The sequence below is a fragment of the Zea mays genome, chromosome 1 (assembly GCF_902167145.1).
Source record: "Zea mays cultivar B73 chromosome 1, Zm-B73-REFERENCE-NAM-5.0, whole genome shotgun sequence".
NCBI classification, from domain to species: Eukaryota; Viridiplantae; Streptophyta; class Magnoliopsida; order Poales; family Poaceae; genus Zea; species Zea mays.
Window position 1 is genome coordinate 297,935,210 of NC_050096.1, and position 26,035 is coordinate 297,961,244.

At 45.0% G+C, this 26,035-nt stretch overlaps 2 protein-coding genes across 2 annotated transcripts; both read left to right on the plus strand.

Moving 5' to 3' along the window:
- The first annotated feature begins 18,234 nt into the window (after window positions 1–18,234).
- On the plus strand, window positions 18,235–22,387 carry LOC100281687 (uncharacterized). The gene is made up of 8 exons (NM_001368079.1): window positions 18,235–18,982; window positions 19,770–19,893; window positions 20,171–20,314; window positions 20,401–20,553; window positions 20,915–21,030; window positions 21,171–21,338; window positions 21,424–21,654; window positions 21,893–22,387. The coding sequence occupies exons 1-8, from the start codon at window positions 18,461–18,463 to the stop codon at window positions 22,040–22,042; spliced, it is 1,608 nt and encodes a 535-aa protein (NP_001355008.1). The 5' UTR covers window positions 18,235–18,460; the 3' UTR covers window positions 22,043–22,387.
- A 2,195-nt stretch (window positions 22,388–24,582) lies between these two features.
- On the plus strand, window positions 24,583–25,550 carry LOC103644221 (dirigent protein 4). Its single transcript, XM_008667420.3, has one exon. The coding sequence runs from the start codon at window positions 24,675–24,677 to the stop codon at window positions 25,281–25,283; it is 609 nt and encodes a 202-aa protein (XP_008665642.2). The 5' UTR covers window positions 24,583–24,674; the 3' UTR covers window positions 25,284–25,550.
- The last annotated feature ends 485 nt before the right edge of the window (window positions 25,551–26,035 follow it).

Genomic DNA, 26,035 nt, shown 5'->3' on the forward strand with positions numbered 1-26,035 from the left:
CTTTGGTTAATTTGTAACCGTAGTCCCTAAGGGTTTGCCTCATCCAAAGTAGTTGCGCGCAACAATGGCCTGCGGCAATGTACTCGGCTTCGGCGGTTGAAAGAGCGACGGAATTTTGCTTCTTTGAAGCCCAAGACACCAAGGATCTTCCCAAGAACTGGCAAGTCCCCGATGTGCTCTTTCTATTAATCTTACACCCTGCCCAATCGGCACCCGAATAACCAATTAAATTGAATGTGGATCCCTTAGGATACCAAAGCCCAAACTTAGGAGTATGAACTAAATATCTCAAGATTCGTTTTACGGCCGTAAGGTCAGCTTCCTTAGGGTTGGCTTGAAATCTTGCACACATGCATACGGAAAGCATAATGTCCGGTCGAGATGCACATAAATAAAGTAAAGAGCCTATCAACGACCGGTATACATTTTGATCGACGGATTTACCTCCCGCGTCGAGGTCGAGATGCCCATTGGTTCCCATGGGTGTCTTGATGGGCTTGGCATCCTTCATTCCAAACTTGTTTAGAATGTCTTGAATATACTTTGTTTGGCTAATGAAGGTGCCCTCTTAGAGTTGCTTCACTTGAAATCCCAAGAAGTACTTCAACTCCCCCATCATCGACATCTCGAATTTTTGAGTCATGATCCTACTAAATTCCTCACATGTAGATTCGTTAGTAGACCCAAATATAATATCATCAACATAAATTTGGCATACAAACAAATCATTGTCAAGAGTTTTAGTGAATAGAGTAGGATCGACCTTTCTGACTTTGAAGCCATTAGTGATAAGGAAATCTCTTAGGCATTCATACCATGCTCTTGGGGCTTGCTTGAGCCCATAAAGCGCCTTAGAGAGTTTGTATACGTGATTAAGGTACTCACTATCTTCAAAGTCGGGAGGTTGCTCAACATAGACCTCTTCGTTGATTGATCCATTGAGGAAGGCACTTTTCACGTCCATTTGGTAAAGCTTAAAGCTATGGTAAGTAGCATAGGCAAGTAATATACGAATTGACTCAAGCTTAGCTACGGGTGCATAGGTTTCACCGAAATCCAAACCTTCGACTTGTGAGTATCCTTTGGCCACAAGTCGGGCTTTGTTCCTTGTCACCACACCATGCTCATCTTGCTTGTTGCGGAAGACCCACTTGGTTCCTACAACATTTTGATTTGGACGTGGAACCAAATGCCATACCTCATTCCTAGTGAAGTTGTTGAGCTCTTCTTGCATCGTCACCACCCAATCCGAGTCTTGTAGTGCTTCCTCTACCTTGTGTGGCTCAATAGAGGAAACAAAAGAGTAATGCTCACAAAAATGTGCAACACGAGATCTAGTGGTTACCCCCTTATGAATGTCACCGAGGATGGTGTCGACGAGGTGATCTCGTTGGATTGCTTGGTGGACTCTTGGGTGTGGCGGTCTTGGTTCTTCATCCTCCTTGTCTTGATCATTTGCATCTCCCTCTTGATTATTGCTGTCATCTTGAGGTGGCTCATCTTCTTGATCTTCTCCTTCATCAACTTGAGCCTCATCCTCATTTTGAGTTGGTGGAGATGCTTGCGTGGAGGAGGATGGTTGATCTTGTGCATTTGGAGGCTCTTCGGATTCCTTAGAACACACATCCCCAATGGACATGTTCCTTAGAGCGATGCACGGAGCCTCTTCATCACCTATCTCATCAAGATCAACTTGCTCTACTTGAGAGCCGTTAGTCTCATCAAACACAACATCACAAGAAACTTCAACTAGTCCTGAGGACTTGTTAAAGACTCTATATGCCCTTGTGTTTGAATCATATCCTAGTAAAAAGCCTTCTACTGTCTTAGGAGCAAATTTAGATTTTTCTACCTCTTTTAACAAGAATAAAGCATTTGCTACCGAAGACTCTAAAATATGAAATAATGGGCTTTGTACCGGTTAGGAGTTCATATGATGTCTTCTTGAGGATTCGGTGTAGATATAACCGGTTGATGGCGTAGCAAGCGGTGTTGACTGCCTCGGCCCAAAACCGATCCGAAGTCTTGTACTCATCAAGCATGGTTCTTGCCATGTCCAATAGAGTTCTATTCTTCCTCTCCACTACACCATTTTGTTGTGGCGTGTAGGGAGAAGAGAACTCATGCTTGATGCCCTCCTCCTCAAGGAAGCCTTCGATTTGTGAGTTCTTGAACTCCGTCCCATTGTCGCTTCTTATTTTCTTGATCCTTAATCCGAACTCGTTTTGCGCCCGTCTCAAGAATCCCTTTAAGGTCTCTTGGGTATGAGATTTTTCCTGCAAAAAGAATACACAAGTGAAGCGAGAATAGTCATCCACAATAACTAGACAGTACTTACTCCCGCCGATGCTTATGTAAGCAATCGGGCCAAATAGATCCATGTGTAGGAGCTCGAGTGGCCTGTTAGTCGTCATGATGTTCTTGTGTGGATGATGAACACCAACTTGCTTCCCTGCTTGACATGCGCTACAAACCCTGTCTTTCTCAAAATGAACATTTGTTAGTCCCAAAATGTGTTCTCCCTTTTGAAGTTTGTGAAGATTCTTCATTCCAACATGTGCTAATCGGCGATGCCAGAGCCAGCCCATGTTAGTCTTAGCAATTAAGCAAGTGTCGAGTTCAGCTCTATCAAAATCTACTAAGTATAGCTGACCCTCTAACACTCCCTTAAATGCTATTGAATCATCACTCCTTCTAAAGACAGTAACACCTACATCTGTGAAAAGGCAGTTGTAGCCCATTTTGCATAATTAAGATACGGAAAGCAAATTGTAATCTAAAGAATCTACAAGAAAAACGTTGGAAATGGAATGGTCAGGTGATATAGCAATTTTACCCAATCCTTTGACCAAACCTTGGTTTCCATCTCTGAATGTGATAGCTTGTTGGGGATCTTGGTTTTTCTCGTAGGAGGAGAACATCTTCTTCTCCCCAGTCATGTGGTTTGTGCACCCTCTATCGATGATCCAACTTGAGCCCCTAGATGCATAAACCTACAAAACAAGTTTAGTTCTTGATTTTAGGTACCCAAATGGTTTTGGGTCCTTTGGCATTAGATACAAGAACTTTGGGTACCCAAACACAAGTCTTTGATCCCTTGTGTTTGCCCCCAACATACTTGGCAACTACCTTGTCGGATTTGTTAGTTAAAACATAAGATGCATCAAAAGTTTTAAATGAAATGTTATGATCATTTGATGCACTAGGAATTTTCTTCTTAGGCAATTTAGCATGGGTTGATTGCCTAGAACTAGATGTCTCACCCTTATACATAAAGGCATGATTAGGGCCAGAGTGAGACTTCCTAGAGTGAATTCTCCTAATTTTGCTCTCGGGATAACCGACAGGGTATAAAATGTAACCCTCGTTATCCTGAGGCATAGGAGTCTTGCCCTTAACAAAGTTAGACAATCTTTTAGGAGGGGCATTAAGTTTGACATTGTCCCCATTTTGGAAGCCAATGCCATCCTTTATGCCAGGGTGTCTCCCCTTATAGAGCATGCTTCTAGCAAATTTAAACTTTTCATTTTGTAAGTCATGCTCGGCAATTTTAGCATCTAATTCAGCTATATGATCATTTTGTTGTTTAATTAAAGTCATATGATCATGAATAGCATCAATGTTAATGTCTCTACATCTAGTACAAATAGTGACATGCTCAGTGGTAGATGTAGAGGGTTTGCAAGAATTAAGTTCTACAATCTTAGCACGCAAAATGTCATTTTTATATCTAAGATCGGAAATGGAAGCATTGCAAACATCTAATTTGTTGGGGACTTGTTCTCAAATGCTAAGAGTTAAGAACAAGGCAACATAAAAAATGTTAAATGTTAAAGTCCTTCGTCCTTCGAAGCATTATCTCCCTTCGGATATAATGAATCCCGGACGAAGGTTATGAAGGACAAGCCTTCATAAGCACAATAAATGATGGAGAAGGATTCATACACAAGATATGAAAAATAATATAAACACTTTAAACATTGTTATTAACTTATTTTTATTTGCATTACTGTACTAACAATAACAAATTACAAATGTACATTCGGCTCGAAGGAAAGCAAGGGTACAAGCGTGACGCGAAAGCAAATGCCAAGTCAGCATGAACAGTACGGGGATATTGTTCACCTATTTATAGGCACGGGACGCAGCCCATGTAAAATTACACCCATACCCTTTACATTTGCTAATGACCCTATAGTAATCCATCGAGGTCTGAATAGCCTTTTCCTTTTTAAGTCGGTTCCCTTTTCTGCTGTCATGCCGAAGCTCTCCTGCACATAGCTTCGGCTCTGCGCCAACCTTCGTGTTCTTTGTGCCTCTTCATGTTGTAGTTCTGATCCAAATCCGAAGATACATGTTCATGTATTATACTCCAGAAACATTGTTAAATCATGTTTTTGAGGACCTTCGGAAGCCGAAGGCCCCCAACATAATTCTTTAGCCTTAGCAAGCAATTTTTCATTTTCAATCCTAAGGCTAGCAAGAGAAATGTTCGATTCTTCAATCTTAGCAAGCAAATTAACATTATCATTTCTAAGATTGGAAATTGAGATATCACAAGCATTTGAATCACCCTTAGCAAATAAATTTGCATTCTCATTTCTATGGTTGGTAATAACATCATGGCAAGTGCTTAGCTCACTAGATAGTTTTTCACATTTTTCTACTTCTAGAGCGTAAGCATTTTTAACCTTAACATGCTTTTTATTCTCCTTAATTAGGAAGTCCTCTTGGGTGTCCAAGAGATCATCCTTCTCATGAATAGCGCTAATTAATTCATTCAATTTTTCTTTTTGTTGCATGTTTAGGTTGGCAAAAAGGGTACGCAAATTATCCTCCTCATCACTAGCATTATCTTCATCACTAGAGGATACATATTTAGAGGATGATTTAGATTTTACCTTCTTCCTTTTGCCGTCCTTTGCCATGAGGCACTTGTGGCCAACGTTGGGGGAAGAGAAGACCCTTGGTGACGGCGATGTTTGCGGCGTCCTCGTCGTCGGAGGAGTCGGTGGAGCTCTCGTCGGAGTCCCACTCCCGGCAAACATGGGCATCGCCGCCCTTCTTCTTGTAGTATCTCTTCTTCTCCCTTCTTCTCCCCTTCTTGTCGTCGCCCCTGTCACTATCACTAGATAATGGACATTTAGCAATGAAATGACCGGGCTTACCACACTTGTAGCATACTTTTTTGGAGCGGGGCTTGTAGTCCTTCCCCCTCCTTTGTTTGAGGATTTGGTGGAAGCTCTTGATGATGAGCGACATTTCCTCGTTGTCGAGCTTAGAGGCATCGATGGGTTGTCTACTTGATGTACACTCCTCCTTCTCCTCCGTCGCCTTGAATGCAACCGGTTGTGCTTCGGGCGCGGAGGGGCCATCTAGCTCGATGATCTTCTTTGAGCCTTTGATCATCAACTCAAAGCTCACAAAATTACCAATTACTTCCTCGGGAGTCATTAGTGTATATCTTGGATTACCACGAATTAATTGAACTTGAGTAGAGTTAAGGAAAACAAGTGATCTAAGAATAACCTTAACCACCTCATGGTCATCCCATTTCTTACTCCCGAGGTTGCGCACTTGGTTCACCAAGGTCTTGAGTCGGTTGTACATTTCTTGTGGCTCCTCCCCTTGGCGAAGCCGGAAGCGACCGAGCTCCCCCTCGATCGTCTCCCGCTTGGTGATCTTGGTTATTTCGTCTCCTTCGTGCGCCGTTTTGAGTACGTCCCAAATCTCCTTGGCGCTCTTCAATCCTTGCACCTTATTGTGCTCCTCTCGACTTAGAGAGGCGAGGAGTATGGTGGTGGCTTGGGAGTTGAAGTGCTCGATTTGGGCCACTTCATCCTCATCATAATCTTCATCCCCTACGGATGGTACCTGTAAACCAAATTCAACAACATCCCATATACTTTTGTGGAGTGAGGTTAGGTGATATCGCATCATATCACTCCACCTAGCATAATCTTCACCATCAAACGTTGGTGGTTTGCCTAATGGGACGGAAAGTAAAAGCGTATGTTTAGGAATGCAAGGATAGCGTAGGGGGATCTTACTAAACTTCTTGCGCTCATGGCGTTAGAAGTTACGGACGACGTGTCGGAGCCGAAGGTGGATGGCGACGAGGAGTCGGTCTCGTAGTAGACCACTTTCCTCATCTTCTTCTTCTTGTCACCGCTCCGACGCGACTTGTGTGAAGGGGATTCCTTTTCCTTCCCCTTGTTGCGGGACTCTCCCGATGGAGCTTTCCCGTGGCTTGTAGCGGGCTTCTCGCCGGTCACCATCTCCTTCTTGGCGTGATCTCCCGACATCACTTCGAGCGGTTAGGCTCTAATGAAGCATCGGGCTCTGATACCAATTGAAAGTCGCCTAGAGGGGGGTGAATAGGGAGAATCTGAAATTTACAAACTTAAGCACAACTACAAGCCGGGTTAGCGTTAGAAATATAAACGAGTCCGAGAGAGAGGGCGCAAAACAAATCGTGAGCAAATAAAAAGCGAGACACGATGATTTGTTTTACCAAGGTTCGGTTCTTGCAAACCTACTCCCCGTTGAGGTGGTCACAAAGACTGGGTCTCTTTCAACATTTTCCCTCTCTCAAACGGTCCCTCGGACCGAGTGAGCTTCTCTTCTCAATCAAACGGGACACAAAGTCCCCGTAAGGATCACTGAAAGGGAATTAGGCTTACACCTATTTTCCTAATTGATTTTGGTGGTTGAATTGCCCAACACAAATAATTGAACTAACTAGTTTGCTCTAGTGTATAAGTTATACAGGTGCCAAAGGTTCACACTTAGCCAATAAAAAGACCAAGTATTGGGTTCAACAAAGAGAGCAAAGGGATAACCGAAGTGTGCCCTGGTCTGGCACACCGGACTGTCCGGTGTGCCACCAGACAATGTCCGGTGCACCACCGGACAGTGTCCGGTGCACCAGGGGACTTCACGCTGAACTCCTCACCTTCGAGGAAATCTAGAGGCGCTCCGCTATAATTCACCGAACTGTCCGGTGTACACCGGACAGTGTCCGGTGCCCCAAGGGAGAGCAACTCTGGAACTCGCCAGCCTCGGGAATTCGCTCCGCTATAATTCACCGGACTGTCCGGTGAGCCAGCGGAGCAACGACTACTTCGCGCCACCGGTCACCTGCAGAAGCATTAAATGCGCGCCAGAGCGCGCATAAGTCAGGCACGCGCGAAGTGGCGCACCGGACACTCTACAGTACATGTCCGGTGTGCCACCGGACATCCAGGCGGGCCCAGCAGTCAGAGCTCCAACGGTCGGAACCCAACGACCTGGTGACGTGGCTGGCGCACCGGACACTGTTCGGTGTGCACCGGACTGTCCGGTGCACCATGCGACAGACAGCCTCCACCAAACGACTAGTTTGGTGTTTGGGGTTATAAATACCCCCAACCACCCCACATTCAAGTCATCCAAGTTTTCACACTTCCAACCACTTACAAGAGCTAGGCATTCAATACAAGACACACCCAAGTGATCAAATCCTCTCCCAATTCCACAAAAGCTTTAGTGATAAGTGAGAGTGATTTGTTGTGTTCTTTTGAGATCTTGTGCTTGGATCGCTTTCTTCTTTCTCATTCTTTCTTGAGATCAATACTCACTTGTAACCGAGGCAAGAGACACCAATTGTGTGGTGGTCCTTGCGGGGAAGTTTTGTTCCCGGTTGATTTGAGAAGAGAAAGCTCACTCGGTCCGAGGGACCGTTTGAGAGAGGGAAAAGGTTGAAAAAGACCTGGCCTTTGTGGCCTCCTCAACGGGGAGTAGGTTTGCAAGAACCGAACCTCGGTAAAACAAATCCACGTGTCATACTCTTTATTTGCTTGCGATTTGTTTTGCTCCCTCTCTCGCGGACTTGATTATATTTCTAACGCTAACCCGGCTTGTAGTTGTGATTAACTTTGTAAATTTCAGTTTCGCCCTATTCACCCCCTCTAGGCAACTTTCAATTGGTATCAAAGCCTGGTGCTTCATTAGAGCCTAACCGCTCGAAGTGATGTCGGGAGATCACGCCAAGAAGGAGATGGAAACCGGCGAAAAGCCCACTACAAGCCACGGGAAGGCTTCATCGGAAGAGTCCCGCAAAAAGGGAAAGGGGAAGGAGAAGAAAGCTTCTTCCCACAAGCCGCATCGAAGTGGCGACAAGATAAAGAAGATGAGGAAGGTGGTCTACTACGAGACCGACACTTCGTCACCTTCCACCTCCGGCTCCGACGCGCCCTCCGTAACTTCTAAGCGCCATGAGCGAAAGAAGTTTAGTAAGATCCCCTTACGCTATCCTCGCACTCCTAGACATACACCTTTACTTTCCGTCCCATTAGGCAAACCACCAACATTTGATGGTGAAGATTATGCTAGGTGGAGTGATTTAATGCGATTTCATCTAACCTCACTCCACAAAAGTATATGGGATGTCGTTGAGTTAGGTGTACAGGTACCATCTGTAGGGGATGAGGATTATGATGAGGACGAGGCGGCTCAAATCGAGCACTTCAACTCCCAAGCGACAACTATACTCCTCGCCTCTTTAAGTCGAGAGGAGTATAGCAAGGTGCAAGGACTTAAGAGCGCCAAGGAAGTTTGGGACGTCCTCAAGACCGCGCACGAGGGAGATGAGCTAACAAAGATCACCAAGCGGGAGACGATCGAGGGGGAGCTCGGTCACTTCCGGCTTCGCAAAGGAGAAGAGCCACAAGACATGTACAACCGGCTCAAAACCTTGGTGAATCAAGTGCGCAACCTTGGGAGCAAGAAATGGGATGACCACGAGATGGTTAAGGTTATTCTTAGATCTCTTATTTTCCTTAACCCTACTCAAGTACAATTAATTCGTGGTAATCCTAGATACACACTAATGACTCCCGAGGAAGTTATCGGGAATTTTGTGAGCTTTGAGTTTATGATCAAGGGCTCACGGAAGATCAACGAGCTTGATGATCCCTCTACGTCCGAAGCTCAACCGGTCGCATTTAAGGCGACGGAGGAGAAGAAGGAGGAGTCTACACCAAGTAGAACACCCATCGACGCCTCCAAGCTCGACAACGAGGAAATGGCGCTTGTCATCAAAAGCTTTCGCCAAATCCTCAAGCAAAGGAGAGGGAAAGATTACAAGCCCCGCTCCAAGAAGGTTTGCTACAAGTGTGGTAAGCCCAGTCACTTTATAGCAAAATGTCCTATTTCCAGTGACAGTGACAGGGGCGATGACAAGAAGGGAAGAAGAAAGGAGAAGAAGAGGTACTACAAGAAGAAGGGTGGCGATGCCCATGTTTGTCGGGAGTGGGACTCCGACGAAAGCTCTAGCGACTCCTCCGACGACGAGGACGCCACCAACTTCGCCGTCACCAAAGGACTCCTCTTCCCCAACGTCGGCCACAAGTGCCTCATGGCAAAGGATGGCAAAAAGAAAAAGGTTAAATCTAAATCCTCCACTAAATATGAATCCTCTAGTGATGATAATGCTAGTGATGAGGAAGATAATCTATGTACTCTTTTTGCCAACTTAAACATGCAACAAAAGGAAAAATTAAATGAATTAATTAGTGCCATCCATGAGAAGGATGATCTCTTGGACTCCCAAGAGGACTTCCTAATCAAGGAAAATAAAAAGCATGTTAAAGTTAAAAATGCTTATGCTCTAGAAGTTGAAAAATGTGAAAAATTATCTAATGAGCTAAGCACTTGCCATGAGACTATAGACAACCTTAGAAATGAGAATACTAATTTATTGGCTAAGGTTGATTCTATTGCTTATAATGTTTCAATTCCCAATCTTAGAAATGATAATGATGATTTGCTTACTAAAATTGAAGAATTGAACATTTCCCTTGCTAGCCTTAGAGATGAAAATGAAAAATTGATTGCTAAGGCTAAAGATTTTGATGTGTGCAATGCTACTATTTCCGACCTTAGAAGTAGAAATGATATATTACATGCTAAGGTTGTAGAATTAAAATCTTGGAAACCCTCTACATCTACCGTTGAGCACACTTCTATTTGCACTAGATGTAGAGATGTTAATATTGATGCTATTCATGATCACATGGCTTTAATTAAACAACAAAATGATCACATAACTCAACTTAACGCTAAAATCAATGAGCATGACTTAGAAAATGAAAATTTAAATTTGCTAGAAGCATGCTCTATAGTGGGAGACGCGCTGACATTAAGGATGGCATTGGCTTCCAAAAGCGGGACAATGTCAAACTTAATGCCCCTCCTAAGAAATTGTCTAATTTTGTTAAGGGCAAGGCTCCCATGCCTCAGGACAACGAGGGTTACATTTTATACGAGCCATTGGCAATTTTGCCATTATCATTTGTGGGCTTCGCCAATATGCCATCGGACCCACAAATCATAGACACAGATGGTCCCACCAGTCATAGACACGGGATGGCATAATAACAGACAGCCAAAATTGAGAGTGGCAAAATAGCAAATTTCTCCATTTTATACCCTGTCGGTTACCCTGAGAGTAAAATTAGGAGAATTTATTCTAGGAAGTCTCACTCTGGCCCTAATCATGCTTTTATGTATAAGGGTGAGACATCTAGCTCTAGGCAACCAACCCGTGCTAAGTTGCCTAAGAAGAAAACTCCTAGTGCATCAAATGAACATAGCATTTCATTTAAAACTTTTGATGCATCTTATGTTTTAACTAACAAATTCGGCAAGGTAGTTGCCAAGTATGTTGGGGGCAAGCACAAGGGGTCAAAGACTTGTGTTTGGGTACCCAAAGTTCTTGTATCTAATGCCAAAGGACCCAAAACCATTTGGGTACCTAAAGTGAAGAACTAAACTTGTTTTGTAGGTTTATGCATCCGGGGGCTCAAGTTGGGTAATCGATAGCGGGTGCACAAACCACATGACAGGGGAGAAGAAGATGTTCTCCTCCTACGAGAAAAACCAAGATCCCCAACGAGCTATCACATTCGGGGATGGAAATCAAGGTTTGGTCAAAGGATTGGGTAAAATCGCTATATCACCTGACCATTCCATTTCCAATGTTTTTCTTGGAGATTCATTAGATTACAATTTGCTTTCTGTATCTCAATTATGCAAAATGGGTTACAACTGTCTATTCACTGATGTAGGTGTCACTGTCTTTAGAAGAAGTGATGATTCAATAGCATTTAAGGGAGTGTTAGAGGGTCAGCTATACTTAGTGAATTTTGATAGAGCTGAACTCGACACTTGCTTAATTGCTAAGACTAACATGGGCTGGCTCTGGCATCGCCGACTAGCACATGTTGGGATGAAGAATCTTCATAAGCTTCTAAAGGGAGAGCACATTTTAGGATTAACCAAAGTTCATTTTGAGAAAGACAGGATTTGTAGCGTATGCCAAGCAGGGAAGCAAGTTGGCACTCATCATCCACACAAGAACATCATGACGACCGATAGGCCACTGGAGCTCCTACACATGGATCTATTCGGCCCAATAGCTTACATAAGCATCGGCGGGAGTAAGTACTGTCTAGTTATTGTGGATGATTATTCTCGCTTCACTTGGGTAGTCTTTTTACAGGAAAAATCTCATACCCAAGAGACATTAAAAGGATTCTTGAGACGGGCTCAAAACGAGTTCGGCTTAAGGATCAAGAAAATTAGAAGCGATAACGGGACGGAGTTCAAGAACTCTCAAATTGAAGGCTTCCTTGAGGAGGAGGGCATCAAGCATGAGTTCTCTTCTCCCTACACACCACAACAAAATGGTGTAGTGGAGAGGAAGAATAGAACTCTATTGGACATGGCAAGAACCATGCTTGATGAGTACAAGACTTCGGATCGGTTTTGGGCCGAAGCGGTCAACACCGCCTGCTACGCCATCAACCGGTTATATCTACACCGAATCCTCAAGAAGACATCATACGAACTCCTAACCGGTAAAAAGCCCAACATTTCATATTTTAGAGTCTTTGGTAGCAAATGCTTTATACTTGTTAAAAGAGGTAGAAAATCTAAATTTGCTCCTAAGACTGTAGAAGGCTTTTTACTAGGATATGATTCAAACACAAGGGCATATAGAGTCTTTAACAAGTCCACTGGACAAGTTGAAGTTTCTTGTGACGTTGTGTTTGATGAGACTAACGGCTCTCAAGTAGAGCAAGTTGATCTTGATGAGATAGGTGATGAAGAGGCTCCATGCATCGCACTAAGGAACATGTCCATTGGGGATGTGTGTCCTAAGGAATCCGAAGAGCCTCCAAATACACAAGATCAACCATCCTCCTCCACGCAAGCATCTCCACCAACTCAAAATGAGGATGAGGCTCAAATTGATGAAGGAGAAGATCAAAGAAATGAGCCACCTCAAGATGACGGCAATGATCAAGGGGGAGATGCAAATGATCAAGACAAGGAGGATGAAGAGCAAAGGCCGCCACACCCAAGAGTCCACCAAGCAATCCAACGAGATCACCCCGTCGACACCATCCTCGGCGACATTCATAAGGGGGTAACCACTAGATCTCGTGTTGCACATTTTTGTGAGCATTACTCTTTTGTTTCCTCTATTGAGCCACACAAGGTAGAGCAAGCACTTCAAGATTCGGATTAGGTGGTGGCAATGCAAGAGGAGCTCAACAACTTCACTAGGAATGAGGTATGGCATTTAGTTCCACGTCCTAATCAAAATGTTGTAGGAACCAAATGGGTCTTCCGCAACAAGCAAGATGAGCATGGTGTGGTGACAAGGAACAAAGCTCGACTTGTGGCCAAGGGATACTCCCAAGTCGAAGGTTTGGATTTTGGTGAAACCTATGCACCCGTAGCTAGGCTTGAGTCAATTCGTATATTATTGGTCTATGCTACTTACCATGGCTTCAAGCTTTACCAAATGGACGTGAAGAGTGCCTTCCTCAATGGTCCAATCAAGGAAGAAGTCTATGTTGAGCAACCTCCCGGCTTTGAAGATAGTGAGTACCCTAATCATGTGTATAAACTCTCTAAGGCGCTTTATGGGCTCAAGCAAGCCCCAAGAGCATGGTATGAATGCCTAAGAGATTTTCTTATCACTAATGGCTTCAAAGTTGAAAAGGTCGATCCTACTTTATTCACTAAAACTCTTGAAAATGACTTGTTTGTATGCCAAATTTATGTTGATGATATTATATTTGGGTCTACTAACGAGTCTACATGTGAAGAGTTTAGTAGGATCATGACACAAAAGTTCGAGATGTCTATGATGGGGGAGTTGAAGTATTTCTTAGGATTTCAAGTAAAGCAACTCCAAGAAGGCACCTTCTTAAGCCAAACGAAGTATGCTCAAGATATTCTAAACAAGTTTGGGATGAAGGATGCCAAACCCATCAAAACACCCATGGGAACCAATGGACATCTCGACCTCGACACGGAAGGTAAGTCCGTGGATCAAAAGGTATATCGGTCGATGATTGGATCTTTACTCTATTTATGTGCATCACGACCGGATATTATGCTTTCCGTATGCATGTGTGCAAGATTCCAAGCCGACCCTAAGGAAGCTCACCTTACGGTCGTAAAACGAATCTTGAGATATTTAGTTTATACTCTTAAGTTTGGGCTTTGGTATCCTAGGGGATCCACTTTTGATTTAATTGGTTATTCGGATGCCGATTGGGCGGGGTGTAAAATTAATAGAAAGAGCACATCGGGGACTTGCCAGTTCTTGGGAAGATCCTTGGTGTCTTGGGCTTCAAAGAAGCAAAATTCGGTCGCTCTTTCTACCGCCGAAGCCGAGTATATTGCCGCAGGACATTGTTGCGCGCAATTGCTTTGGATGAGGCAAACCCTTAGGGACTATGGTTACAAATTAACCAAAGTTCCTCTTCTATGTGATAATGAGAGTGCAATCAAAATGGCGGATAATCCCGTCGAGCATAGCCGCACTAAACACATAGCCATTCGGTATCACTTTTTAAGGGATCACCAACAAAAAGGAGATATCGAGATTTCGTACATTAATACTAAAGATCAATTAGCCGATATCTTTACCAAGCCTCTTGATGAACAAACCTTTAACAAACTTAGGCATGAGCTAAATATTCTTGATTCGAGAAACTTCTTTTGTTGATTTGCACACATAGCTCATTAATATACCTTTGATCATGTCTCTTTCATATGCTATGACTAATGTGTTTTCAAGTCTATTTCAAACCAAGTCATAGGTGTTTTGAAAGGGAATTGGAGTCTTCGGCGAAGACAAAGGCTTCCACTCTGCAACTCATCCTTCGCCGTCGCTCTAAGCCACTCTCCATCTTTGGGGGAGAGAGTCTGAGTTCAAAGCAAAAGGACTTCGTCTTTGGTATAATCTTCACTCATATGTTTTATTTACCAAAGGGGAGAAAGTAGTTAGTAAAGGTCTCTAATGACTTCATTTTTGGCGATGTATGCCAAAGGGGGACAAAGTATTAGCCCAAAGCAAAAGGACCGCACCACCACCTCATTTTAAAATGATTTTCAATTGGAAATTTCAAATTAGTATCTTACTATGTTCCAAAAGGGGAGAAAGTAGTATTTCAAAATTTATATATCAAAACCCTCTTGAACACTAAGAGGAGAATTTCTCGAGGGGGAGTTTTGTTTAGTCAAAGGAAAAGCATTTGAAACAGGGGGAGAAAATTTCAAATCTTGAAAATGCTTTGCAAAATCTTATTCATTTACCTTTGACCATTTGCAAAAGAACTTTGAAAAGGATTTTCAAAAGAATTTACAAAAACAAAACATGTGGTGCAAACGTGGTCCAAAATATTGAGAATATGAAGAAACAATCCATGCATATCTAATAAGTATTTATATTTCAAGCAACCTTTGCACTTACATTATGCAAACTAGTTCAATTATGCACTTCTATATTTGCTTTGGTTTGTGTTGGCATCAATCACCAAAAAGGGGGAGATTGAAAGGGAATTAGGCTTACACCTATTTTCCTAATTGATTTTGGTGGTTGAATTGCCCAACACAAATAATTGGACTAACTAGTTTGCTCTAGTGTATAAGTTATACATGTGCCAAAGGTTCACACTTAGCCAATAAAAAGACCAAGTATTGGGTTCAACAAAGAGAGCAAAGGGATAACCGAAGTGTGCCCTGGTCTGGCACACCGGACTGTCCGGTGTGCCACCAGACAGTGTCCGGTGCACCACCGGACAGTGTCCGGTGCATCAGGGGACTTCACGCTGAACTCCTCACCTTCGGGAAAATCTAGAGGCGCTCCGCTATAATTCACCAAAATGTCCGGTGTACACCGGACAGTGTCCGGTGCCCCAAGGGAGAGCAACTCTGGAACTCGCCAGCCTCGGAAATTCGCTCCGCTATAATTCACCGGACATGTCCGGTGTACACCGGACTGTCCGGTGAGCCAGCGGAGCAACGGCTACTTCGCGCCAACTGTCACCTGCAGAAGCATTAAATGCGCGCCAGAGCGCGCAGAAGTCAGGCACGCGCGAAGTGGCGCACCAGACACTCTACAGTACATGTCCGGTGTGCCACCGGACATCCAGGCGGGCCCAGCAGTCAGAGCTCCAACGATCGGAACCCAACGGCCTGGTGACGTGGCTGGCGCACCGGACTGTCCGCTGCACCATGCGACAGACAGCCTCCACCAAACGACTAGTTTGGTGGTTGGGGTTATAAATACCCCCAACCACCCCACATTCAAGTCATCCAAGTTTTCACACTTCTAACCACTTACAAGAGCTAGGCATTCAATACAAGACACACCCAAGTGATCAAATCCTCTCCCAATTCCACAAAAGCTTTAGTGATAAGTGAGAGTGATTTGTTGTGTTCTTTTGAGCTTTTGCGCTTGGATCGCTTTCTTCTTTCTCATTCTTTCTTGAGATCAATACTCACTTCTATTATATAGAATGTTCTAACAGATGAAGTCGTCCAGTGGGCCAATACTCCTCTGTGTGCATGTTACAGCGAGCATATGACATCATGTTCGCTTGGCTTTAATCTTGCACCGGTTTTTACTGTTTCTATATTGTTTTTATAATATTTTTGTCTTTATGGAGTACAGTTACAACAGTCCAAACAACTGACTTTAATCCGATTGGCTCTGATGGGTCTATGGCCACCTAGCCGAGCAACGACGACGTGGCGGGGCACTGCCGCATGAGCTCGGATACGTAGTCGGAAGCTGCAACAATCTAAACAGTTGTCTTTAATCTGATTGGCCCCGCTGGGTCCATGGCCACCTAGCCTAGCAACGATGACGACGTGGCGGGACACTGCCGCATGAGCTCCCATGAGTAGCCGGGGTCGACGAGCGGTTCCAGCTCGCCGTTGCAGCGGAAGATATAGATTGTATTTAATTTTCTAAAAATTTCAGTCTATGTCTTTTAGAAACCAGAAACTATGTGGTTATTCGATTTGATCTATTCAATTTTTCATATTTTTTTAAAGATTATTAGGAACCAAATAGATCGAACTAATATATCGGAGTAATTTTGGGTAAAAAGGTATGGACTAAACTTTGGTCTATATTTTTTATTCTAGAATTTTTAAAACTCAAATATATCGAACTAATTTCTAGTTACATTGAAGGTATCGATATAGATTTTGATGACATTGGAGGGATTTGTTTTAAAAGAAATTAACAATGTTAGCTTCAAACTAATGACGATAAAATTTAATTTAATTTATTGAAAAGAAACTATAAATTCTGATGGTATTGAAGGAATTGATATAAGTTTGGTTGGATTTTCTATTCTCTCTTCCTGCCGCCCGCCAGAAAACCATTCGCTTTCCGTGTCGAGGCCAGGTGAAAGTCTGAACTAGTCTGAACGGAAGCTTCTTTGGTCCTCTGGTTGTTGAACGTTGATCTCGTCAAGCGATCGCGCTGGTCAACTAACCACTGCCGATTAGACGACTCCATGGCGGCCTAGGTTCATGACCATATTCGTTTTTTGCTTTTTTTTCTCTCGTTATGACCGAGTAAGTATTTGTTTTCGTTTTTTGTTTTCGTTGACGGATATACACGCACGCTCACAATTTTTGGCGTACGAACACTGCCCTGAGGCTGGTGCCAATGCAGGCTATAGTGAGGGCGATAGCGCCCAACAGGAGGCGAGAGCGGGGCTGGAGGCGGGCGAGAGCGACCCGGCGGGCGCTACTGCCACCGCCCAGCGATAGGCAGGCGAGAGCAGGGCGACGCATTGGCGATGGCGTCTTCGCGGGCGAGAGCGAGGGCGACAGTGAGGTGGCGGCTTCTGATTGGTCCACGTGTGCTATAGCCTGAGGCTGTAGCCTGCTGCAGCCTGTGCACTGGAGCAGCAGGGGCGAGAGTGGAAGCGAGAGCTGACGTGGCAGGGGCGAGAGGGAGGCTGTGCACTGGACTCAGCTTCTAATGACCTCTTAGGCTACAGCAGATGTTGAGGTTGACTAAAGGGCATGTACAAAGAGGATAACAAAAACAAAGCATTAGTCTCAACCTAAAATGAAAAATGTTTTTTTTTAAAAAATAACTCTTCAACTGCTTTGCTAAAACTGTTATTTTTCACCATGAAACAGCTCTGACCGTGTATCACAACGTCCGACCGAGGAGTTGATTGGAGTCCACATTAAAGCATCTACAAGAGACTAGTCAAATAGCTTGTCAGCTAAATTTTAGCTACCTAATAATAAAATAACTTTTCAATAAACAAGCTATCTTATTCGTCAAGTTATCCAGCTTTCTAAATTGACTTTATCAAATTTTGCTAGTCACGGCAACTCTGGCCATGGAAAATAAATAAACTGTGGAGATGCTCTTGCAAAGCTAACGGTCCCCGTATAAACCGACAACTCTGGCCATGAAAAAAAGTTTTTGGTATTCCCCTTGCCCTGCCTACTCGCGCATTTCCAGAAGCCAACTGCTCGGATAGCCGGATCTATCCATACTAGTTCCGCTGAAATCCCCACGAAATCCCCTAGCAGATCGTTTCGCTTATTTTCAGTGCAGAGTTTTGCTAATATTAGGACAACTTTTGTTTTATAAAACCTTGCATCATGAATTTTATCTAAATAAAACTCTCTCACTTCTCATATTTTTTACTTTTCTATTAAATTATTATTATTACATCACACTTGTATGACGAGATATTTTATAAAGATAAAGCTTAAACGAAATCACCGCCAAAAACATCCTTAACCGGCAGTCGTTCTCCACAAAGCCACGACAAACGGTTGCGGTTGCGGCTTCCTGCTAGTTTGCGCTGGCCGCTGGCTTATAGTTAGTGCTCGCTTCTAGAACGCGTCCAGAATTCGTGGACTCGCCCCCGCTCCGCCCCAGCTCACACGCCAAGTCCCAGTACAAAGCCTACGGAATTTCCCCCCACCTCCAATTCGAGTTGTCCGCTTCCAGTCAGTCGCCGCCGTCGCCGCTGAAACCGAAACTTGAAAAACCAGCTCGCCGGGGGTCCGGCCGATTTACCCCAAATTTCGCTGCTGCTGCTGCTGATAGGAGGCCGCGGCGACCACCATGGGCAACTGCTGCGCCACGCCGTCGACGACGGAGGAGAGCGGCAAGAGCCGCCAGAAGAAGCCGAAGCAGAAGGCGAACCCCTACAACGTGGCGTACAACCGCGGGGCGGCGCCGGCGGCGGCGCGCCCGGGCCTGGTGGTGCTGCGGGACCCGACGGGGCGGGACCTCGGCGCGCAGTACGAGCTGGGCGGCGAGCTGGGCCGCGGCGAGTTCGGCGTCACGTACCTGTGCACGGAGTCCGCCACGGGGGCGCGCTACGCGTGCAAGTCCATCTCCAAGCGCAAGCTGCGCACGCCCGTGGACGTGGAGGACGTGCGCCGGGAGGTGGACATCATGCGCCACATGCCGCCGCACCCCAACATCGTCAGCCTCCGCGCCGCCTACGAGGACGAGGACGCCGTGCACCTCGTCATGGAGCTCTGCGAGGGAGGCGAGCTCTTCGACAGGATCGTCGCCCGGGGCCACTACACCGAGCGTGCCGCCGCCGCCGTCACGCGCACAATCGTCGAGGTCGTCCAGGTCAGCATCTCTCTCTCTCTCTCTCTCCCTCTTTTTCTTGGTTCTTGATTGCTACGACTAGCTTCTTGTTTACTACAGTACCAGTACTAAAGCTGTATGATTGCGACCGACTAGCTTCTTGTTTACCGCAGTACTAGTTCTGAAGCTGTATGATTGCTACTAGCAGGCTAGCAGCGTATGTTTACTCCGTTATATTCATTTATAAAATTATAGGTGAGATAATCAGACGAGGACCCTCTTTGCTTGTCTCTCAAGTTGGCACTGCCTGATATTTTGATGAATCGGTGATTGGTCATGAATCATGAGCGGGTGTTGATCATTTTTTGTCCTATTTGACGAGTACGAGACGTGTTTTCAGCTGAGCCACATAAGCTTCAATGGGTTTTCAACCTCTGGGTCTAGTTTTTGTAATAAATGATTAATTAGATTGTAATAAATTAGCTTTGAGGAGCTATTTTAGTCAAATACTCCCTCCGTCCCAAAATAGTATTGATTTTAGCTCTAAATTTTTATGTCTATATTCAACTAGATGATGATGAATATAGAAATATATATAGAACACATACATAAAGTATTATATGAAACTATTAATTATTTAAAACAAATTTTAATTTGTGACGGATGGAGTACATTTTACTACAATTTTCTGTAGTAGGAGTTACATTGGCAACACAGTATCGTTTTTTTCTACTTTATTCCTTGCGCTATTTTTAGGGAAATAGTATAACTTGATTTTTGTTTCATTCCATGTCTCGTGACATGGATCCTTGTTCTTTTTGCTGTGCAGATGTGCCACAGGCATGGCGTCATGCACCGGGATCTTAAACCAGAGAACTTTTTATATGCAAGCAAGAAGGAGAGTTCCCCTCTGAAAGCAATCGATTTTGGGCTGTCAGTGTTCTTCAGGCCTGGTATGTTTTTACGGACAGATAATGACCAAGCAATTAAGTTTTGAACGCATGGCATTTGTTGGGAAAAATTCAATGCATACCGGATGCAAATACATCTCTTTGTTTTCTTGTTGTTGTGCACTTGTGCCTATGGCAAATAAGAAAGTGGAGTGTCTTTATGTAATTTCCCATGGTAACATGCTTCATTTCCCAGCAAAATAGAGCTAACTTTGTCGATGCAGCTTATTGGACATATGCAATACAGAAAATCTGAATAGTTCTTGGCTTTCATATGTAGGTGAGCGATTTACTGAAATCGTAGGCAGCCCATACTACATGGCTCCAGAGGTTCTAAAGCGAAACTATGGCCCTGAAGTTGATGTTTGGAGTGCTGGAGTGATACTTTACATACTTCTCTGTGGTGTACCACCATTTTGGGCAGGTACTTTCAAACTTCAGTCTGGAATGCATGCATGCTAATAATAATTTAGAAAACGATCGTAATCCCATATCCGTGATGCTATGCAGAAACTGAACAGGGAGTAGCACAGGCAATTATACGATCTGTGGTAGATTTCAAAAGAGAACCATGGCCCAGAGTATCTGAGCCTGCTAAAGATCTTGTCAGGCGGATGCTGGACCCAAATCCATTGACACGGTTTACTGCAGCACAAGTACTTGGTAAGCCACCACTATCACCTATTCCTACTGCACAACGGGCTTAGGATGCTACCACTCTATGGTTATTATTTGTTAGGGAAAATTGGATCTTAATTAGTGATGTCCCAGAATTATGTATTGGCTAACATGAACCGGACATGCCTTAAAATTCTCATTCTGGGAGTTATACAATAGACAGAAGATTTATATGACTATGCAAGTGTGGTTTGCTATTCAAAATGGTTAATGTCCTGCATTTCTATCTTTTCTGTTATAGTGTATTTTATTGAAATACCATGCTCAAAATCATTAATATTTTACTAATTGTATGTATCAAATTATTTTGTCATTGGTTTTCTGACAATGTTAGTTGGATGAGCAGAGCATCCATGGTTACATGACTCTAAAAAGATGCCAGACATTTCTCTTGGTGATACTGTCCGAGCAAGACTGCAACAATTTGCTGCGATGAACAAGTTAAAGAAGAAAGCATTAAGGGTAAGATTTGCTTCATGTTGGTGGCAGACATAATCACTTTCCTTTTCGGACATAGAAGGCACATGCAAAATACAAGAAGAATGGAATATTGGGGGTCATCTTGTTAAAGTGATCTGATTTTTATGCTTAACCATCTGCAGGTGATTGCCGAGCATCTGTCAGTGGAGGAAGTAGCTGACATAAAGCAAATGTTTGAAAAGATGGACGTGAGCAAGAATGGCAAGCTAACATTCGAGGAATTCAAGGCGGGCCTTCGTAAACTGGGGAACCAAATGCCTGATTCAGATCTTCAGATAATGATGGATGCCGTGAGTTACTTGACAAAGATACTCTGCACTAGCGCTAAAAATATCCTGGACAGACTCGTTAAATGCTACTTTCGATGCTTTGCAGGCTGACATCGATAAAAACGGGACCCTAGATTACGAGGAATTCGTGACCGTGTCTGTTCATGTGAGAAAAATAGGCAACGATGAGCACATCCAAAAGGCCTTCACATACTTCGACCGGAACAAGAGCGGGTACATAGAGATCGAAGAGCTTAGAGAGGCACTGGCTGATGAACTGGAGGGAACCGATGAAGACATCATCAATGGCATCATCCGAGACGTGGACACGGATAAGGTCAGCAAAATCTTCCTCCATAGGCCAAAAGATTTATTAGTCTGTAGCATGTTGTAGTTTCTGGATCAGAAGAAGTGCGCCCTGTCCATAACCCATAAGGGCGTGTGATGCGACGTGATTGGGATTTTCGATTAATCTAAAGTAGCAAGTTTGATCAGTTCAAAGTTCAAACCCCTGCAGCCACATGAGACCAGCCTGTCCGGTCAACCTAACGACAAGGTGTGTGCTGTTTTGTCAGGACGGGAAAATAAGCTACGACGAGTTCGCGGCGATGATGAAGGCCGGCACTGACTGGAGGAAGGCATCACGGCAGTACTCGAGGCAGCGGTTCAGCAACCTGAGCCTGAAGCTTCAGAAGGACGGGTCCCTCGGCGCCGAGACACGGTAGGCGGGGGCCGGCCACCGCCTACCGCCACCCGACGGAGAAGTGATCCGAGTGTTCGTCGAGCTGTAGTCAGGTGATTCGATTCCACGCACGTTCCAATTTTACACGGTGAATCTTCAGTCGAGCTTGTAGTTCTTGGGTTTGTGATTGTAAAGATGGTGGTTGTGCCCGTACGTACTGTAGATGCAGCAGCGTGTACCTACACAATTTACAGAGAAAATGCATGCTGGAGTAGCACAAGTAGTCTTGCTTTGTAGTAACTTGTAATTAGAATTTGTTTGTATGATATGCGATATTATGATGGTTGTCGGCGGCACAGCTCCGTGAATGCCTACAAGTAGGGGTGACAATGGGCTCTAAATTTTACACTATAAAATTTAAGGATCGGATCGAGTTAGGATCGGGCTCTATTTCCATTCATTTTTTAACTAAAATTTATTTAGGGCCCTGTCAATTTGTGAAGAAGCATTTGGATCGCGATCCATTACCAGCCCGGCTACGAGAAGATGCTGTTGCTGACGCAGTGCTGCTGATGGCTTGCCGGCGCTGCTTGAACTTGCTTTGGCACCAGCCTGTATGTAGGGCAAACACAAGAAGATGCTGGCACGGTGCGGTTGTCCGTTGCCTGCAGTGCCGGGAGCCACTTCAATTCGCCGGCAACGGCAACAGAATCGGCGATTGTGCAGTCTCAAATCCGTGGTTTTGTTTTCCAGGGCAACCGAATAAAAGCATAAATACCTCCAGCCAGTGCTAGCAGTAGCAACAAAAAACACCCTAAAAATCCTACGCGTAGATAGTTTGTCCAAAGAAAAAAAAACAAGAGAAGAAAATAGCTAGTACGTCAAGAATGGCGACAGCATGTTCCAAAACGGATTCGTCACCCTTTCCTTTTTTTTTTCTAAGGCTCTCGTGTGGCTACAGCTGTATATAATATCTGTTCACGGTTCAAAAGGGCTTGGCTTCAAAAGGTTAGACCGCTCGAAAAAAATCGCAGTGTCTCTCAAGCTATTGGAATCAAGTTGAGAGAGAGACCTGACAAAAGCTAAAAGGTTACTCCTTAAAAGTTAGTTTAGAAACTCTATTTTGCCAAGAGATTTCTATTTTCCTAAAGAAAAATAAACTGATTTTCTTTAGAAAAATAAAACATCTCTTAGAAAAATGGTATTCTCAAATTAGTCCTAAAATACTGATGAACATTGACAGGGGAAATCAAATTGCCCTGCGGGGACGGCGAGACATGGGCAACCTACTGATGGCTACCTATAGCTTTTAGCTTAGGTATGAGTATGATCCCTTCGTCTCATAAAGTATACTATATGATCTATAGGACGTACCAGTGATGAAATAAAATGGTTTGGATATCCCTTAAAAATATCGATGAACAGTATTGACGCAGAGGTTTATGATTAAATCACCAAAACATAACCAATCACGCTTACGTTGATAAAGTGTTACATTAGTGGTGAAGAATGATGAGGTTTACGATTAAAGCAACAAAAGATAACCCAATCACATTTACGTGACGAAGCGGGGCAAAACCATCATTGGTCATTAGATCAAGCGACGAACAATAACATGTTTGTCCTAGCAGACTTTGGCCACCTAGGCTGGCCTAGAGATGGCCAAACGGGCCGCCCGGCTCGGCCTGACCCGTTTTGGGTCCGGCCCGCCAAACGCGGTTAGAAAACTAGGCCGGATTTTCTAAGCACGCGTGCTCAATTTCCTGTTCGAGCTCGGCCCGCAGCGGTTCTAAACGGTGGCACGAAAAAAAAACGGGCAGAAAAACGGGTTATATGGGCTGGTAAGCACGTTTTAGTGTAAAAAACGGGCTTAGAGGTAAACGAGCTGTGCCGGGCTAGCCCACCATACCTAATTTTCTGTCCAAGACCGACCCGCTTATTCGTGTCGGGCCGACCCAGGCCACATAGAACCAGACCGTGCCAGGCTCGAACCGGGCCCAAACAACGGGCTCGTGGGCCTCGTGCTTATTGGACATCTATAGGCTGGCCACATTTAGGGAGTGGCCTGGCCAATGTTGGCCACCCGGTCTGTCTGGGCTTAGGGGTCGACCTATCCGACTTTAGCAGGTCAACACTTTTATGTTTCAACATACGCTCCTTATTTTAGGTGCATGCTCACATGAACCTAAAAACATTAAATAGTAGCAATGTCTAACTCATTAATTATCTAGCATCTAAGAACGATACATACATCATCTATTGTTTGGAAAAGCACTCTAGACCCCTTGTCAAACACTTGAAAAAAATATTTATATATTTCGTTGATTGCCCTTGAGAGACTACCATCTTGCAACGTCTTCAGCATACTAGATGCCTGAAATCAAAGACTGAGAGAGAGGTCTATACAAAGAGACAATAGATGTATAGTATTGGTTTTCTGAATGGTTGGATTTAAAATTTAATGACTGCTATTCATCTCTAGAAAAAAAAAGGCTTTAAATCAGGCATCTAATTTGATTTTAGCATTGACCCAAACAGCTCCCATTTTTAGCAAAACACATATTTATTGACGGGTTATTAGCTTCCGGATTAGGAGAACACCTTGCCGCTCATATTTCCTTCCATTCCGTTAACAATTGATCACCGTAATTGTATCCAAACCTTGGGCTATAAAAATGCAAATCGCACTCTGTACTGTACCAAATCCACCGTATCGAAAAGAACACACACACACCATGCCCACTCCACCCGTGCTCCTCCGCCTCGTCGCTGTCCTGCTCGCCGCCATCTCCCTCCGATCCACCGCCACCGCCGCCCGCCACGAGAATACCACCCAGCTGCACTTCTTCCTCCACGACACTCTGAGCGGGAAGGACCCGAGCGCGGTGCTGGTGGGCCGCGGCGCCGGCCGTGAGCCGAGGCCCGACGACCCGGTGCCCTTCAGCTCCCTGTACGCCACGGACGACGTGCTCACCGAGGGCCCCCAGCGGCAGTCCAAGGTGGTGGGCAACGCGCAGGGGTTGTACGTCTCGTCCGGCAGGGGCAAGCTGTCGCTCGTCCTCGGCATGGACTTCGAGCTCACCGACGGGCCCTTCAACGGCAGCGCCTTCGTCGTGTACTCGCGCAACACGGTGACGCGCCCCGTCGGCAGGGAGCTCGCCGTCGTCGGCGGCCGCGGCGCGTTCCGGATGGCCCGTGGGTACGCCCTGCTCCGCACGCATTTCTTGGACAACGGCAATGGCGACGCCATCATAGAGTACAACGTCACCCTCTTCCACCATTGATCGAGCTAGTTCCTTCGCCGTGCATGCCTGCGCGCTCCGTGTCCTCGTTGTAGCACAATAACCGTGTAGATGTACATGTTAGGATTTATGGGCTTGGCCCAATTAAGAAATTCAAATAAATCCCAGAAAATCTCAAAAGCCCATACAAGAGGATGGCTAGAGGATAGATGGAACCATTAGCATCATATTGCTAACTCTAGTGGAGTAGAGCTAGCTTAAATATGAAAGCCACACTCACTCACCAAGTCATGGATGAGAGGAGAGAGTGTGGAGAGCCACACGCGCGCGCGCTCGCTCGCCTGGCCGGGCCGAAGGGCGCGGGCGCACGACATGCGCGTGAATGGTCCGCCGAAATCCGGCCCCTCGCCTTGCGGGGGCGCGGCTACCTTTTGCCGTTTGGTTTTTTGGCTGTTACGCTTATCCTAACCGATCGCTATAAAATCTCAACTGATTGCGAGATTTTCGTGGGCGGATAAGCACGGGGTCGCGGACTCGGCCCTATAAAAGGAGTCCGGCAGCCAGCCTCCAAATCATCCCAGATCCCAGTTCGCTTTCGCCTCTCTTCATAGCTGAGCCGCCTTTTAGTTCCCTTCGTCCCGACCGCAGAGGTGCATCTGCGATCAGGAGAGCAGGTCTCCGAAACCCTTCGTCTTCTAGATCCTGCACCGGGAGAGGGCGAATAAGGTTTTTGGGAAGCGTCTTCACGCGACTGCTCGTGATCTTTTGACCTCGTCGACCCTGTTGATTCGCTA